Genomic DNA, 18,282 nt, shown 5'->3' on the forward strand with positions numbered 1-18,282 from the left:
AGGAACCACAGTCAAGTTAAAGCTTTTAAGAAGTGGCTTTAAATAGTATGTAAGGTGTAGGACTTTGGTCGGGGGGAGGCAAAGTAAGGTACAGGACCTTTTTTTGGATGGCTATAATTTGACAGGGTCCTTTGAGTCAGACATGAGCTTAATACCGAGGGTCAGAATGTCGGAGGGCAACATGTGTGTTTATTGTGTATAACAAGTGGGAATCATACCATTTCCAGGATACCTCTGCAAGACAACTGAAACCCTGGTGAAGGGCTTAAGTTCAGTGACTTTGCTTGTGACAGCTGTTACAGAGAGGTGACTTCTCCACCTATGTGCTTTTTCTCTGAAGCTGAGACAAAGATAGTAACATCTGGACCCATTAGTCCCTCAGGAAGGCATTTTGGAAACCAACAATTAAAAAAAAGTTTGAGTCTAGTTAGCAGATGAAAATTACAGTTCTGCAGATTTTTCTTTATTCTGTTTGTGGCAGAGCCTGTAGTGGGTAGTAAGGGCACAGCGTCCTCCTGGTCCTTGCCAAGAATGATATGCCAAGCTTCCTAAAGCTTCCCATCTGTATAGGTCTTTTCATCTTCAAAGAGCTTTGTGAGTGTTCGTTTACCACCACCTGCCTGGGAGATAGGAGTTATTCCCATTTTATAGATGGAGGGAGTGGAGGTGTAAGTGACTTGCTTGATGCCACTCAAGGAGTTGAGGGTCAGAGGGAAACGCAGGAGTGCCAACTCCACTTTTTAGCTGGATCAACCTCCAGCTCTTTCTCTCTCATGGCATTTCCCCTTGAGAGCCCCAGATTGATGACAACATAAATCTAAAGGCATCAAATAATCCTGAGCAAGAAAGAGACACCAGGTCTGTCTTTTTTTTTTTTTTTTCCTTTGGTGGCTGCCTCTACAGTTAAACCCCCCCCCCCCCCCCCCCCCCCACCACACAGAGAAGAAGCCATTTAACCCTCCTGCTGAGGTTCATCCACATCTATAGCATGGGGCTAATAAGACCCATCTGCCTACTTCAGAGTTGTGAACACCAAAATCAAAACAAGCTAGTGAGGACAAAAACTTTGAAAACCGTTACAGAGCTCTGCAAATATCAAGCATTATTGTTGTTGCCAGAAATGACCACAAGACTGCTCTACCAAAGGGGTAGGACTTTTCTAATTAGGGGGCTAACTGCTTTGGTGATGTTCAGCTAGGATCAAGTACTATCATGAAAAAATCCAAAAATCAGTAGAAGAAAAGACTGTACCGGGGACACATACCAGTATTATATTTAGTATATATTTAGTAGAAAAAATGGCAGAACAAGTAGATTTTTAGTTTGCAGAGTGTGTAGCTGGAACTCAGCCCTCCCCACCCAGGATGCCTATTGAACATGCCTGCACTGTGAAACAAATCCATGTTATACTCCAGGCCTTAGGTCCAGGGACAGAGTGTGCCAAACTGTTTGAAGCCCACAGTCTGTTTTTCCACCATGAAGATGTATTGCGAGCTCTCTGCAAACCCTGATGGTGGCCTGGGGCCTCCAGCAGCAGCGCTGAGAAAGTAGAGAGAGAAAAAGGCTCACTTCCTCCAAGCTGTTCCAGCCACTCTGCAGCAGGGCTCACAGGCAGGCGAATTTCAGCCCCTATTTTTGCCCCCTTGGTTGAGCCCCATGGGGCAGAGTCCTTGGAGACCCTGGAACTAGAGGTGGCCAGACCCAGAGGGGCTACAAAACCGTAGAAGTCAGGAGTTGCCGAAGTCCCTCCAGGAAACCAGGTGAAGACTCCCTACTCCCCCACCCCCAGCCCCCCACCCCCACCCCACCCCCAGCTGGCCTTGACATACAGGCCAGACTGCCATCCAGGCAGCTGCAGAAGCCTTTAATACCCCAGCAGTTTTAAACAGGGGATAAAATAAAGTGACTAATCCATAAAGGACTCAAGCCATTTTGCAGAAAATAAAATCAAATGCCTTAGGGTTTTTCTTTTTAATCTTTATTGGTTTTTCTGCTTACAAAAGTAATACACGCTGGTTGTAAAAAAATTCAAACGTTAGAGAAATATGTAACATAGCAGGTGAAAAGTCCTCCATATTCTTAGCCTTCCAGGAAAAACACAGTCAGCAGATTGGTATAAAGATAGGGGTTTTTTTTGTTTTTTGTTTGTTTATTTATAGCAGCAGTTCTTGACAGTTTTTGCAAGACACACAAAATTGCTTGGCATTCATATGTGTGACATAGTGTCATGGGTGTACCCAAGGTTTGGCCATTTCCTGGCAAGCCAGCAGTAACCCCACCCTGTTCCGTCCAATTTGAGAAAGCATATGGTTGTGCAAGTGAGCTAGAGTGAAAGATCTTATGGGGGTGATCTTAGGTCCATGTTAGTTTATTTTTTTATATGAACCAGTAAAAAACTTTATTTTCTTTTTTACTATTATTAGCAACAAATGCCTTGTGACACATCCCACACTGATTACAACATGCTGCTGTGTTGTAGCAGTTAAGTGCCACCGTTGTGAAGGATCGCTGTGGTAGCTGGTATGAACTGCCTGTCATATTAGCTAGAGGCTAAGCCGCTTTTCTCTATCCCCGCTTTGGAAAGAGCTTAAAGTCTGCAGAAAAGAATTTCATTTCGCTATAAGGCAGGATTTCTTATCAACAATAACAATAATAATAACTGTGTTTTGAGTGCCAACTCTTTCTAAGGATTGTGTGTGATGTGCATATATATAGAACACATGTATAAAATAATCATATGTGCTGTGTCATTTATACATTATATCATTGAATCTTCAAATAGAAAACTGAGACTCAGAGAGGTAGGTGAAGTAATTTTCCCAGCCTTAAGAAGTGTTAAACATTGGTATTGGTCAGCCTGAGGTCAAAAACTCGGAATTTTATAAAATTGAGAAGAATGGCCTTAGAAGGCTGATGATTATTTCCAGTTATAAACTAGTCAAGTATCTCCCAGAAAGACATCTTGACATCAGTTCTGAGTAGTATTACGTTTAACCAGATTACTTGTGAGATGTCTTTTGATCCTTGGTTAATGGTTTCCTACCAAGAGCAGTATATTCCCGATGTTTGTTGTTGGAGTGATTTAGCTCGGCTATTCAGTATGATGAGAAGAGGGGTAGGGTGGAGAGGGAATAAGCTTTTGAGTTAGAGAAAAAGACCAAAATGTGTCCAAATTCCAAGCTTACTTCTTCCAAGCTCTCTGACTTTGGGCAAGTTATTTAGCCTTTCTGGGCTTCAGTTTTCTCATCTAAAACAAATGCAGATAATGATGATAATGATAATAATACCACCTACCTCATAGAGTTGTTGGAGCAGCAAATTAGATAATGCCTGAGACTTTATAAGCCCAAATACATGTTAAATATTATTGACTATTATCAATCTATTTAGATTATCATCGAGACATCACTATTCACCCACAGAATGAAGTGATGGGTACAACTCTTGTGCAATTATATTTTTTAATACTTGGGCAGAATGAGCATTTTTCTCTGGACCACGATAAATCCAGAAATAGGTCCTGAGGAGCAAGTGAGGTGTTAAGAACGCCAGTGTCTTGCTACCTTTTATAATGAAAAGTAAAAGGCAAACTTTTTTACAGAGGTACAACGCTAAATGCCCGCCCAGCCTAAGGACCACTTGGCTAATTAGCACACCTGCTTGCCAGGATTTCCTGATGCCCCGCCGCTACTTGTTGTCAGCTCCTTGAAACTGCAGAAATTTGCCTGTGCAGGTGTGGAGAGCCTGCTTGAATTATTTAGGGTGCATGAAAGAGCAAATTATTTAGGCAATAGAGCTGAAAATGTAGGCAAATTAGAATTTTTCATAGCGAGATTGTTCATTGTTAAGCCAATTCATGATTATATGTGTGCGTGCATCTTGCTTCAGATATTCCGCTACAAAATAAACCTCTTTGCTGCAATGAATATGGATGTGGACTAATTTAATCAATATACTTGTGACAGTTGTGGTGTCTGACAGATTTCATCCTTTGAAATACTGGCTGAGTCAATGTGTGCAGTATATATATGGGCCAAGACTCATAATTTTTGTTACAAGATTATTTTGAAAAGACACAATACTGCCTGTCAGAAAATGGAAAAGCCTGAGGGATAGAAAGCAAAGGGCAGGGGGATTTTTGTCCTGTTCCCGCTTATTGGTCTGAAAACTCAAATTTGTGAAACTACACTGCTTTCCTTTTGAAAAATTTGTAAGGCATTGACTATTTTTCTTCTCCTTGATACATTTGAATTCTGTAAATTGACTAAAAGGTGAAGGGAGGTGGATTTTGTGCATTGTTGGATGAAATGGAAGATTGAGTAAGTGCCCTGCCCCGATCAGCAAATGTTTACTTTCTGGAAAGATCAACACGTGTGATCGATCACTTTCAGAGAATTTGCTTTTTAGAGCAAGTGGATTTTAGTCATTTCCTAAAGAGCACTTGCACCTGAAATTGTCTTCTGAGATAAGAGAGCCACCCAAGGGGGTAGGCTAGTAGAATAGTTTAATCCAACCAATCAGAATATCGGAACCTGGCTTTGGAGAACCCTCCCATCACCTCACCATGAGATCGCTAGGGAAGCTTGGTCTAACTAATTTGGAATCTTTGGCCAGCATTGCCCACTGGAGCCAAGCACAAACACAGTGCGGCAGGGGGCAAAGTTCTAGGCAAATGGCCCCTCGCTTGAAAATGCAGGTCAGTCTACAGTGAGTCCATTCATACTAAGCATCTTGGCCTCCATGAAGTCTCGTAAAATATGTCTCAGCTTGAGTGCCCTGCAGATCTGAAAGACCCTGAGAGCTGAAGGAAGGCTGAAGACCAAGAGTTTAGGAGTCTGACTCAGGCCAGTGGTCCTATGCAGTAGTGGCACCAAACTCTGGATTTATACTACAGTGACTTTCCCAACCCTCACTCCCACCCTCTCCCCAGCTGGCTGAGAGCCATTCCAAGGGTGGAAGTGCTGGGCCAGGATGTCAATCCCAGGGGCACCCCCATCATGATCAGACCCCTCCCTGCCAGACCTCCAGATCACTTGCAGTGTTACAGGAGCCTTTAGTGGGCGTTTTGGTCACTGCCTTAAACATCATGACGTCACTTCTCATGGGTCATCCACTAGGAGTCCAGGCAGAGTGAACAACAATACACCACTTTCCGTCTGATCCAGATACATACAGTTTTACTCAGTGTTCCCTGTCTGGCCTGCCCAGAGCTTTCCTATCTTATAAAGGACTAAGTAGATTTGCTTGATCTCTCCATTACTAAGATGGAATGAAAATAACTCTTGAGAGGCCCGAGTTTAGTGTTAGTGTTGCTTTTAGTTTTGATGCTGACTTAAACTATAGGGCCTAATGAGGTTTGTCTAATTTCTGTGACTACAACTTGAGGTGAGACATAAGCAGAAGAAGCTGTGTCTGTCTGCTTTATTTCTTGTATGAGTTTTTATTTAATAGATGGTCCAAGTACTTTGTGTTGTCTAATTCTTCTCTTCCTTAGGGGTTGGGGTTGGGGTTGGGGTTAGGGTTAGGGTTTGGGTTAGGGTTAGGGTTAGAGGTTTCAGCTGATATCACCTTTCAGAATTTCTCTACTACCACTTGGCTTTTATGAGTCTCTGAAAAATGTGGGGCATAACCATCTCTCTCTAGAGCTGCAGACAATCTGTGGCACAAAACTTTGCCTTAACTATGTATTAAAAATATTGGAGGAGGGCTTCCCTGGTGGCGCAGTGGTTGAGAGTCCGCCTGCCGATGCAGGGGACACGGGTTCGTGCCCCGGTCCGGGAAGATCCCACATGCCGCGGGGCCGCTGGGCCCGTGAGCCATGGCCGCTGAGCCTGCGCGTCCGGAGCCTGTGCTCCGCAACGGGAGAGGCCACAACAGTGAGAGGCCCGTGTACCGCAAAAAAAAAAAAAAAATTGGAGGAGCCTAAGTGTGAAACATTATTAGAGTTTAGATTTCATAAAGAATTTTCCTTGAAGAAATCAAGCTAGTCTCTAAGATGACGAGGCCGACTTGAAGATGACGGTTTTTGTTAAGCGTGACCTTATAACATATTAAGTTGTATAACTCAGAGTAAACATATTAGATAGTGTACAAAAATGCCACTATTGGGGTATTAGAAGGCTTGAGGATTATGGCACATTTATTGGAGGTGAGATTTTGAACAGTCTCTAACTCTGGGTAGTGAAACTCAGGATGTCAACACTAAAAGTGACTGGTAGGCAAAGGACTCACTAAAGGCACTGCAGTACTTGTGGTCCCCTTGAAAGGAAGTTAGCAGGGACACATGGTTTATAATGAGGTTAAGTCCAGTAATTTAATGTGTCCTCTTTTGAAGTATTGAATACAATATTGTATCAAATCCAGAGTAGGTGGCTGTGGAAATTACCCCAGGATATGAGATTACATTGGAAGAAAGGGTGGGCTCTGTGTATGTGTGTTACTTACGTTGTGCAATACGTTCGTTAGACTAGTCCTTGCTTTGTGTGAGGCATGGCACTAGGTAGGGGCTTTATGAAAATGAAATCCACTTGGGCACTTGCAGCTGCCTTTGTGTGTGTGACTTAGTAGGTAATCTGACATGATATCCAGTAGTGATAACCATGGAAAATAAATTTAGTGTAATGGAGCATTCCAGGTAAACTGGTGAAACTTGTCATGCTGTATATGCAGCTCAGTGTTGGTTCTTTATTTCAGATATAAATTGTATTTAATAGGTGGTCCAAGTACTTTGTTTTGCCTAATTATTCTAGTCCTTAGGAGTTTTTTAATCCTTAATTATACTCTTTCCAACTCTGCTCAAGATATAATGTGTTTTCTTAGAAACGTGCTTTAACATATTTGAGAACTTTGATGTAATATGTATGAATTATTTGGTTATTCTTCCAGTATGAGGCAACTGTAAACAATCAGTTAGATAGAAACACACGCACGCTGTACAAGAAAATCAATTTCCAATGTAAAGAACTCTGAAGCTACATATTCTATTTGTCCGGATTCATCATTATTAAATTCAAATAGGATATGAACTTTATGGTTGAAAGGTTTTGATCATACACAAGTGGACTAATTTTTAACACATGGCAGGTACATTAATTAAAAAAAGATGAGTAAGGAATTCTTACCATCATGTGTAACTTATTAATATTTAGAATTGAATCATTTTCCTAAGTAGTTTTGGCTTTTTGGAGTCTGTTTTTCTCCACCAGCCGAGCTACAATGCTCAGCCAAGACAGGTTTATGACCTTTTAAAAATAATGATGGAAAATGAGATCGGAGGAAACATTTTAGTATCTGCTTTGCTCTGAGGCCTAAACTGTGAACTCTCCAGTTCTTGAAGGCTTTGAAATGCTGATTCCAGTCTTCTTGTGGGTTCTTAAACACCTCCTCAAATGACCCATTTTAATAACCCGAAAGCTATTATATAACGAGCAGCCATAATTTAGTCCAGGGCTCTAGGGGGACCCTCACAGTTCAGCAATGAATAGTTAATGCAGTATAATGTTTAGCAGGTTATTAGTTTTCACTATACAAATGCTGATCAGGGAATGCTTTTATAAGGTGTTTAAAATAAAATGTAATTAACTGGTTGCGTGCTTCTGTTGCAGCTCAAATTGAAATTATTCCATGCAAGATCTGTGGAGACAAATCATCAGGAATCCATTATGGTGTCATTACATGTGAAGGCTGCAAGGTAAGCCTTTTTAATTGTTGTTGTTGTTTCTATTAACGTTAGGATGTATCTTTGTGACTTCTATTTTTTACTTCTACTATGCCTAAAAATTCAACTCCTTGGCATTTTGAGTGACGAGAAACGACAGGACAGAATAAATATTTGGGTGTTCATTACAATCAAGGAAGTTATATATATTTTTATGCCTCCCATCACAATAATGAGAGGCTGGAGAATAGTATTCGAGCATGGCTTGTTTGCCACTTCCAATCCCAGAATTGATTGAACTGATGAAAAAAATCTCTTTGGTTATCTTTTTTCAAAAAAGAGATGACTCTAGACTTCTGTAAGGTCCCTGTTATAAGCTTTATAAGAAGGCGTTTCCAAGAAGTTTAATGGGAATGTGATTGAAAGTCTTATTGCTGGCTCACAGATGTTGACACATCAGGCCAAATCATGGCAAGGTTTTTAGAAAGCACTGAGTTCTGGTCCTGGGGCCGCCATTTGTCCCTATTGTTTGGGGCATGTCTTCATCTTTTAGTGACTGTTTCTTCATCTGTAAAGTGGCATTCTTCCTACCTTTTAGAACTATTCCAAGAATAGAAATAATAACTGTAAATAAAAGTCCTTATAAACTGAAAAGTGCTATTTAAATCTAATAGTCTTAACTGCTGTTGTTACTATTTGAATTATTACTGATGCTGATCTCAGGGCAACATGGACAGCACATGCATAATGTGGGAGTGGAAAAGAGATGTTTATCCTAATCATTCAAGACCCCCGAACCTAGATTGCCTCCGTTATTCAAATTTCAATTTATTAAGATTTAAATCCTCCTGCTTATCTTGGAAGGGCCTTGAGACAGCTTATAGGATAAAACAGTGCAAAATAAACAGGAGAGAAGCTATTTAGACATGCATGAGGCCTCTGAGACAGTTGTTTGCCACTGAACCAGGCCTGAATTAGCCCTAAAGCTTTTGGAGGCTGAAGCAAAAAATAAAATCCACAAATTTGGTTAGCTTTCCTTTAGTGAAATTAGAAAAATACAATGTCAAAAAATCAAAACCGGGCTTCCCTGGTGGCGCAGTGGTTGAGAGTCCGCCTGCTGATGCAGGGGACACGGGTTCATGCCCCGGAGCTGCTGGGCCGGTGAGCCGTGGCCGCTGGTCCTGCGCGTCCGGAGCCGGTGCTCCGCAACGGGAGAGGCCACAACAGTGAGAGGCCCGCGTACCGCAAAAAAAAAAAACAAAAAAACAAAAAAACAAAACCACCTTCAGACACGAATAACTTACTGGGAGACTTCAGGGAAATTTGCCTTGTAATTTCCTTATGTCTTTGTTTTACTGTTAATCACCGTAACACTTGCCACTTTGTACATATACAAATGCTTCGTATTGATCCTATCTTGGGGAAGCTTGAGATTTTTGCACACCACCTACCATACTTCATTATTCAGAAATCCATCTCGGAACAGAAAAAGGACATTGTCAGAAAAACTGATGAAATCCAAATAAAGTCGGTGGTTTACTTAGTAGCACTGCACCGATGTTAATTTCTTAGTTTTAATAAGTATAGCATAATTACATAAGGTGTTAACATCAAGGGATGCTGGATGAAGGGTATAATGGAAATGTCTGTGCAATCTTTGCAACTTATTACTAAATTTAAAATTATTTCAAATTAAACAGTTTAACAAAATTTAAAAAAAAATTCACCCACCTTTAGGAATAGAGAGCTTTCTACTCAAAGGGGATTTTGAATTATTCATCTCTATGGTACCCTCAAGACCTCAAGGTTCTATATTACCGAGGAAAAAAATTATTTCCTCAATTCGTCCTCCCTCCAAATTAATTAATGAATTAAAATTAAACAAAATAAAATCAACTGCCTGGCCTGTGTTATCCCAAGATGTAAGCAAGAGAGGTACCTGCCTGTGACAACTGTCCCTCCATTGATTTGGGGGGGTTAATTTGGCTGATGTGGCTGGGCCCCTGTCACACTTCACCCTCACCCATTCTGTGTATGCATCTTCTTATCACTGGTAGAGGATGGCATGGTCCTTCTTGCTGAAGTGCTCCCCTACCAGGAGTTCCAGGCAGACTTGATTTTTGTGCATTGCCTATCACCTAGGTATTTTCTTAAGTGGTCTGGGTCCCAGGGATTAACCACCTGTGTACCATCATGCTGTTCACGAAACTGATCGCTCTCTCTGTGTCTCTCAGTAATGCCACATGTAGTATTATGTGGCAAATTGAATACGATACCTAGGAATGGCGCGCAGGGCAGGACCAGGGAGAAGATGGGGGCTACTTCATAGGAAACACCTCAACAATTCAGAAGATTAATTAACAACACGTTATTCAATAAAATCTGAATTCTCTGAGTACCACTGTGTTTACTGAGGCATAAACAATGTGTTTTCTTTTTAACACAATGCCTATTTATGACAGAAATAAAAGCAATAAGAAAACAAAGGGCAGCTATTATTTCACTGTTGTCAGTTTTCTAGATTCCCTTCCAGATCTTGTACAGCCTCGGTGCCAGTGTGTTTTTCGGTCATCTGCAGTTCTGCTTCTCTTTCCTATTGACTGTATACAATGGAAATCACAAAAACCATCAATTAAAACTTCATTTTATTAACAGACTGGGCCTGTACCCAGCCTGGGACCTATACGGTAGCATGTGTTTATATTCGATGCATATAGTATTTGCCCTGCGCCATAGTTTCTGCTACAACTAACATTTTTTTTTTTTTATTGAAGTATAGTTGATTTACAACGTCATGGTAGTTTCAGGTGTACAGCACAGCGATTCAGAATCTTTTTCAGATTCTTTTCCCTTACAGGTTATTACAAAATAATGGGTAGAGTTCCCTGTGCTATACAGTAGGTCCTCGTTGGTTATCTATTTTATATATAGTAGTGTGTACATTACAACTAACATTTTTATCTCTAGGTGCAGTGAAGTCAAGAGACTTCTTTTGCCACTGATGTTAATGATTTGTCATGTTCTAACCAGGTGAAGGTGGTTGTATCATGACAAATTATAAATAATTTGTCTCTGTAATAGTATCATTAGACTTAAGGAAAATTTCTGATTAGATATATAAATAGAAATCTAATGAGAGAGAAAAAGTGACTCGGTCATTTTCTGAGCTAATCGCTTTGTGAATCTATTTTAAATTGCCTTTTAAAATCAACAGCCTGAAACCACAAGAAACCGGAGAACCTATTTAATTGCTGAAATGATTCTCTTCCACCACATACTTGCTCAAATAAGCATTGCACATGAACAGCAAAAGTGGTGGACGTTTTGGTAGCTCTTTTTCTGGCTCCTGAGTATTCCCAGCTCATCCCCTCCAAGTCCCTTTGGCCACGTGTAGAGAGATGGTATAGTGTCAGGCTTATGCTCTGACTCTGGAGCCAGACTGCCTGGGTTCAAACTCCAGTTCTGCTATTTGCCAATTTGAGCAAATACGCAACCTCTCTGTGCCTCTGTTTCCTCATCTGTAAAATGAGGATAGTAATTGTAGTTACTTCATATGGTTATCACGTGCATATAGGTAAAGCACGCACACGAGTGCCAGGCATGTAACAGGCATACGTTGAGTGTTGGCTCTTGTCATTATCATTCCTGGGCAAACTCCTCATGTCTGAGTAATGTGCCCTGTAGAGTCAGACACTATTTCCAGCATACCTGTGGGTCCAGTCTTGCTTTTGTGACCATCTGTGATCTGTAATGTAGACTCTGCCAATAAAAACAACGAAAATATGAGTACCCCCTTGGGTGCTCTATAAGCACTATTAGGAGTCCAAAGACACAGAAGACCGAATCCTTCCCTCGAGCAGCTTACAGTGTAGTTGTAGAGATGAGGCCTTCGTAGCAAACGAATAACTAAAGACTAGAGTAAGGCCGCAGTCTGTGATGTGACCCAAGAAGCACACATCCACTAGGCAGCCAGAGCCTAAAAATGGGGAAGTCTTGGTTGTATAACCCGGTTTGACTGGAGCAGAGAGTCACTTTCTGCAGATAGTGGAAGATAAGGATAGACAGGTATGCCACTCCCAAATTTTTAAGAGCTCTTGTTATGCCAAGGTTTTCATTGTAAAATTATTCTCCTTGTTCTTTGGAGATCGTGAAGGAACAGTTTACGAGCACTGGGCCAGCCCTGAATATTGCATTTCAGAAGACCATTGAATCCAGGCCTGCAAGGGCTTAGTGCTGCCAGTAGAGACGTTCCTGAGCTCTTGGAACAGAATTTAGTCCCAGCCCTGGGTGAGCATTAGCAGGGGGTGTAAGGTAAGCTGGGTAGGCCTGCCAGGGAGGAGGAGCCGGGTCATGGAGCACGGGGACAGCAGAAAAGGCCAGAAATAAAACGAAAGGCTGCAGATGTTAGGGTTAAGGTTCGATCTTCGAAGTGAATACAAATGCTGAAGTGTTTATAGAAAAACGACGACTGGTTGAGGCTTTCTTTCGAGAAATGGGTTCTGTTTATCATTCAACTTCATTTCCTAGCTTCAGTATTAGATACAGTGGCTGCTTAGAGGAGGAGGATGAAAAATTTATCTCAAGATTAAAAAAACACACACACAGAATTTTTAATCCATATCTTTTTAGACTTTGGACCTCTACCATAACTTTTTTCCCCAATTTTGTTGAGAAATAATTGACATACATTACTGTATAAGTTTAAGGCATTCAGCATGACGGTTTGCTTTACATATCTTGTGAAATGATTACCACAATAGTTTCAGCTAGCATCCATCTTCTCATGCACAGTTGACCCTTGAACAACACAGGTTTGAACTGCATAGGTCCACTTACTTATACTCACATGGATTTTTTTACTGGAAATAATCATAAATAAATATGAATTTCTTTTTAACATTATCTTTTCATTTTTGATGTCTAATGTTGGTAATACATATAACATCTCCTTTATCGTGTATGACAATATGGATGTAGATACTGACAGACAATTCACCTTGAAAACAAAGGACATACACTTATGGTATTGATAAATACAATACAGTACTGTCAGTGTATTTTCTCTTCCTTATGATTTTTTTAATAACATTTTCTTTTCTGTAGCTTACTTTATTGTAAGATTATGGTATATGGCACATACAACATACAAAATTTTTGTTAATCAACTGTTTATGTTATCAGTAAGATTTCCGGTCAACTGTAGACTATTAGTAGTTAAGTTTGGGGGGAGTCAAATTAGGATCTACTCTTGTAGTAGCTTTCCTTTATATCATAAAGCAGTGTTAGCTATGATTATCATTCAACTATAGCTTCTTAAATAATAATGTACAGTTGAGTATTGAAGTTAGTGAATTGATTTCTGATTACATCTAAGACCCTTTGCCTCGTGATAAGTCTAAGAATAGAGTCCATTCATGTGTCAAATATTTATTCATCAATTAATACACTTAAGATGATGTCTTATGCAAAGCTTCCTCTTCCACCCAGGAAAGGGAGAACTTGGAATAGTTTCTTCACATTAACAAACATGCTCTCTGAAATTAACAATAAAAAGTCTTTTCAAAGATATCCAGAATGTATAATTGGTACTTTTTTTTTTCCTGAAAGAGTTAAAAACATTTTCTGGAGCTTTTTATGTATTAGGTTAAAACCCATATCCATAAATGTTCCTTTTAGGCCCAAATTGGTTTTTAAAGGATTCTAATATTTTTATTTCAGTTGTAAAATATCACTAGCCCTGGATCAACTTGTCCACTTTTCAGCATTGGTACATTCGTGCTCAACATTTTTACTTTAATATTTTATAACACTTGGCCCCAGTATTAGAGCTAGCCATTTAAAATGAAAGTTAGACTTGGCTTTTATTACATCCTGTGACATCAGAGTTTCACTTCTGTTATATACAGGTGATAAGAACAAATTTTTTATTTAGCAAAATCTTCCAGGCCTGTGATAAAATAAATGCACAAGTGGTAGGATGTGTTAAAACCCCAATTTGCATCAAGATGATTTGAGGGTTGTTTTTTGTTTTTTTTTTTGTATTTTCCTGGTTTCTTTGGTTTGGTCTTAATCGTGCCTCAGCTCACAGAAGATGCTGGGCTTCTGACCTTGTCGTAGATAGGGTCTAACATGGTGTCTGGCTCAGAGTAGGGCCTCTCATGCTTGCTTGGGAATCACTGTTGCTGAATGTGCCCACCGGATTGGATCTGAGGATGGCACATCACCGTATGGCAAAGCAGACATCTCCACTTACCAAATATAACACACGAGGTCAGCTTTAATCAGAGATCATTTGCATATACAGTTCTACGGGGAGGCCAGTCACTACTGAACAGGAAAGTAGTTGAGGAGATCCACGTTTCCATGACTTATTGCTGCCCGATGCCTGAGTGTGGGACCATACCAGCTCACTTTGGAGAATGAGGTTTCCTGTTTTTTCTTTTTTTCTAAAGAACAAATTTCCTTCTTATTTGCTTCCTTGGGGACTGTTATTCCTGTCTCCTCCCCCCATTTTAATTTTATCATTTCTTCTACCTCTTCCTCTCTCTGATTTTAATCCGTGCATGCCCTCTCTTTCTCCCTCAATAAAATTAAGTTGCCAGTTATCTTCTTTCTTAACTTTAAATCCTTAACTTTCTGCCCACGTTTATCCAAAGATATTTCTTGTTCCTCACCCCCATACTTCCGAACATTCCAACAGAAACTTCCCAAAATAAATAAAACTGAAACAGAGTTCATGCCTCTCCAACTAGGATTCTCAGCTCATCTCAGCCACAGAAATGGAATGAGAGGGATTCCCACGTCCATAGTCCCCCAAATACCAACATTTCCGTTGGATTGGAAAATACAATAATCCGCTCAGGCATATGAGCATTCACCATAAATCATAGAGTTATGAATAAATCTTGGTTGTCAAAAGCAAATGTGTAGCCGTTCCAACACGTCTGCCATTAGAATTCAGCAAGGCAGCTGTCAGCTGTTTTCTTGTAATTAAACAGCCAATGAGCAGCTAATTAAGACATATGTGTATACAGAAGTGGAAGTGGGTATGTTAATGAACTGTAGGAATCAATTCATTAAGTGAAAATTGTCAAAAGACCAAACATCAGATCAGCATTTCAGCCTGTGCCTCACTGGGAAGGAGCCCCGAGCCGGAGGGGAGCCCCTCAGAGCTACACCCCTCTCCACCCCAGCACCTTTCCAGCCACACCCACAGGTCTCTGTGCAGCCAACACCCTCTTGGGGGCAAAACGATTAATAACCCCAATAGGGAATACCATGTCTAGTTCAAAGCTTTTTATCAAGGAGACCTAGCAAAGGAGAGCGTTTTCCTACTTGTGTAAGCCTGGTATTCGATACCCTATAAAATGCCCTCTCCCTCACCTTGTGTTTGAACCATTACATGGAACTTTGTACAGCTGAAAAGTGGGGCGTTTTTACTTGTCTGTTTTCTTGTTTATCTGTTTCTGTTTGGTCTGCCCCACATGTTTGTCTGGATGACTTTTGGATAGTGTATTAAGAAGTCTCTGGCCTTTGGGTTAAGATGCACCCAGGGTTCACGGATTCAAATCCTGGCTCCTCTCCTTACCTGCTGTGTGACTTTGGATACATGGTTTAACCTCTCTGAAGTGTCATTTTCTTATTTGTAAACAGATATAAAAATACCTACTTTGCAGTGTTGTTGTGAATTGCAAATAAATCGTGTTTGCGAAGTGTCCTCCACGGTGCCCGGTATAGAGTAGGAGCTCGGCATGTGATTGTCACCACTGTTTTTATCACTGGCATCATTTTTCCTCTGGTCGGTCATTTCACAAGTGTTTGTTGACTGCTCCAAGTACTAAGTTAGCTACTGGAAACAAAGAAACAAAGCTGTCAGTGAGGGAGACAAATTAGTAATACAGCAAGTTAAGGGCTATGAGGGGGATAGCTACAGGGCTCTAGGGGTGTACATGGGAGGGACCCCTCAACCAGCCTTGGGAAGGGCAAGGTCAGAGAAAGTGAATCCTCAAGAGAAGAGGAGAACTTCCCGGAAGGTTGCGGGACCAGGGTGGGGTGTGTGTGTGGAATCCTTTGAGGAACTGTGGACACAGTGGTTTAGGCTTGGCCAGAGTGTGACTTTGAGAAGAGGAGAGAGCTGCCTGGACAGGTGGTCATAGCCAGGTCATCAGTGAGGAGCCATTGAGGGCTCGTAAGCAGGGAAGGGACTTGATCAGGGTTCTGTTTTTAGAAACAGAACATCTTCGGTGATTGTGTGAGGATGGATTGGAGGGAGGGAGGATGGAAGCAGGGAGCAGTGGGGAGGCTGTGTAATAACCCATTCAGGAGATGGTAGATGTGGGAGCCTGAGAAAATTGCAGTAAAGATGGAGAAAGGTAGATGGATTGGGGAAACATGAAGGTGACCAGAAACAGCCTAACTTAGTGAGTGCGTGGATGTGGGTGGCGAGGAGGCCGGGAAGCCCACCTTTGTGCCTTGAGTATCTGGGTGATGGTGGTACCCTTGACTGAACAAGAAAACACTGGAGGAGCAGAGGCTGGGAAAATGGTCAGTGGGTCGGGAAATGTTCTGTTCGGAATGAAGATCAAGCCATTCAGTATGTATTGAGTGGGTAAACAACAAGGTCTTACTGTATAGCACAGAGAAAAACTCTACAGTATTCTATGATGAACCATAATGGAAAAGAATATTTAAAAAGAAGGCATATATATATATATATCTGAATCACTTTGCTGTACAGCAGAAATTAACATAACATTGTAAATCAACTGTACTTCAATTAGAAAGAATAATAAAGCCATTCAGCTGAAGTTTCTGGAGAGTGTGTGTATGTGTGTGTTGGTGATGGGGGTGACAAGGCTATAGAAGGCCAGGCCACAACTTTGGGTTTGTGCCTGTCCAGAATACAGGGGAGCCACTCAGACAGCCTGGTGAGAAGCGAGGGGTCCAGCAAGGACTGGGCTCAGTCCAGTCACGTGCTGGTCAGTTTTTAGCAGCCAACAGTGTCTATATGTATGTCCATGACTTCAGTGTATATGTCACTGATGTAATTTCATACATCGACAATATTATAAACAGAGAATATAGTATATAGTGTGTGTGTGTATATATATATATATATATATACTATATAGTATATATATAGATGGCCAATTCTCACAGAATGTGCTCATTGATTTTTGCTGAACTCTCACATCCATACCTGTGGTTGCAGCTGACGAAAGACTGTAGCACCAACGTGATTTTTCATTTACATTAATGAATAAGACGAAAGTGAAACAAGGAAAAACAAGTTTTGGAACTTCACTCATTCGTCAGTGATGACTTGAGCAACTTCTTTGCTGAATCAGATAATAGTTTTTAAAAACTAGAAGAATATTTCTTTACATTCTTTCTTGTGCTCTTCACAATGTGATGGCTACAGACATGACATATTTTTAAATTGAACCCACATCATTATCATTTTCTTCATCACTTTTTAAAAATTTTTATTGAATTATAGTTGATTTACAATGTTGTGTTAGTTTCAGGTGTACAACAAAGTGATTCAGTTATATATATTCGAGTAGAGTTCCCTGTGCTATACATTAGGTCACTGTTGGTTATCTATTTTTATATAGTAGTGTGTATATGTGAATCCCAAACTCCTAATTTATCTTCAGCACTTTTTAAATCTAGATGGTAAGCAGAGCCATAAATCAAGCCCTGATCCATAGCACTTGTCAGTTTCTGTGGCGTGAATGCTCTGAGCACCTGGTCAATTTCAAACCTCCCCACATGACATCTCACTGCACGCAGGATAAGGAAAAGGTGCACAGTAGCACACCCTTATGCAGGGAGCTACCATTCTGATATAATTGATGTAAATAACCTCAAAAACAGGGACAGTAGCAAAATAGTAATAAAATAATAAGTTAATGTTTAATAATGGTGATGTTTAACAGTTGGTTCACGAAATTCCTGAAATGTTAACATTCAGCTCTTGCAACCTGGTATCAGCCTTCTCCCACACCCATGGCCTCAGTCCCTGTCCTGGGGAGCTCCAATCTAGTGGAATCGATGAAAAATTTCATAGCATACATCCAAATTGTTTTGTTTTGTTTTTTTAATTAGGAAATAAAAAAAAAAATTAGGAAATAAAATTTTCCAGGGCTTCCCTGGTGGCACAGTGGTTAAGAATCCGCCTGCCAATGCAGGGGACCCAGGTTCGAGCCCTGGTCCAGGAAGATCCCACATGCTGCGGAGCAACTAAGCCCGTGCACCACAACTACTGAGCCTGCACTCTAAAGCCCGAGAGCCACAACTACTGAAGCCTGCGTGCCACAACTACCGAAGCCTGCTCGCCTCGAGCCTGTGCTCTGCAACAAGAGAAGCCACCGCAATGAGAAGCCCGCACACCGCAAGGAAGAGTAGCCCCCACTCGCTGCAACAAGAGAAAGCCTACGTGCAGCAACAAAGACCCAATGCAGCCAAAAATAAATAAATAAATTTATTTATTTATTAAAAAAAATTTTTTTTTCCAGAGAATAGAGGCAGAAATCAGAAATAAAACTCAAGGAAAGGCACTTTGAAAGACTTGGTGAAATAAGGGGAGATAAACTTGAGAGTTCTCTTTGAGGCAGCAGGAA

General features: G+C 40.8%; 1 protein-coding gene across 1 annotated transcript in view; it reads left to right on the forward strand.

Moving 5' to 3' along the window:
* Positions 1-18,282, forward strand: part of RORA (RAR related orphan receptor A) — a 754,745-nt gene that overhangs the window by 712,900 nt on the left and 23,563 nt on the right. The window contains 1 exon segment of the mRNA XM_007458880.1: positions 7,605-7,690. Within this exon segment, the coding sequence (XP_007458942.1) occupies positions 7,605-7,690 (86 nt within the window).

Source organism: Lipotes vexillifer, unplaced genomic scaffold (genome assembly GCF_000442215.2).
Source record: "Lipotes vexillifer unplaced genomic scaffold, Lipotes_vexillifer_v1.1 scaffold102, whole genome shotgun sequence".
Taxonomy (NCBI): domain Eukaryota; kingdom Metazoa; phylum Chordata; class Mammalia; order Artiodactyla; family Lipotidae; genus Lipotes; species Lipotes vexillifer.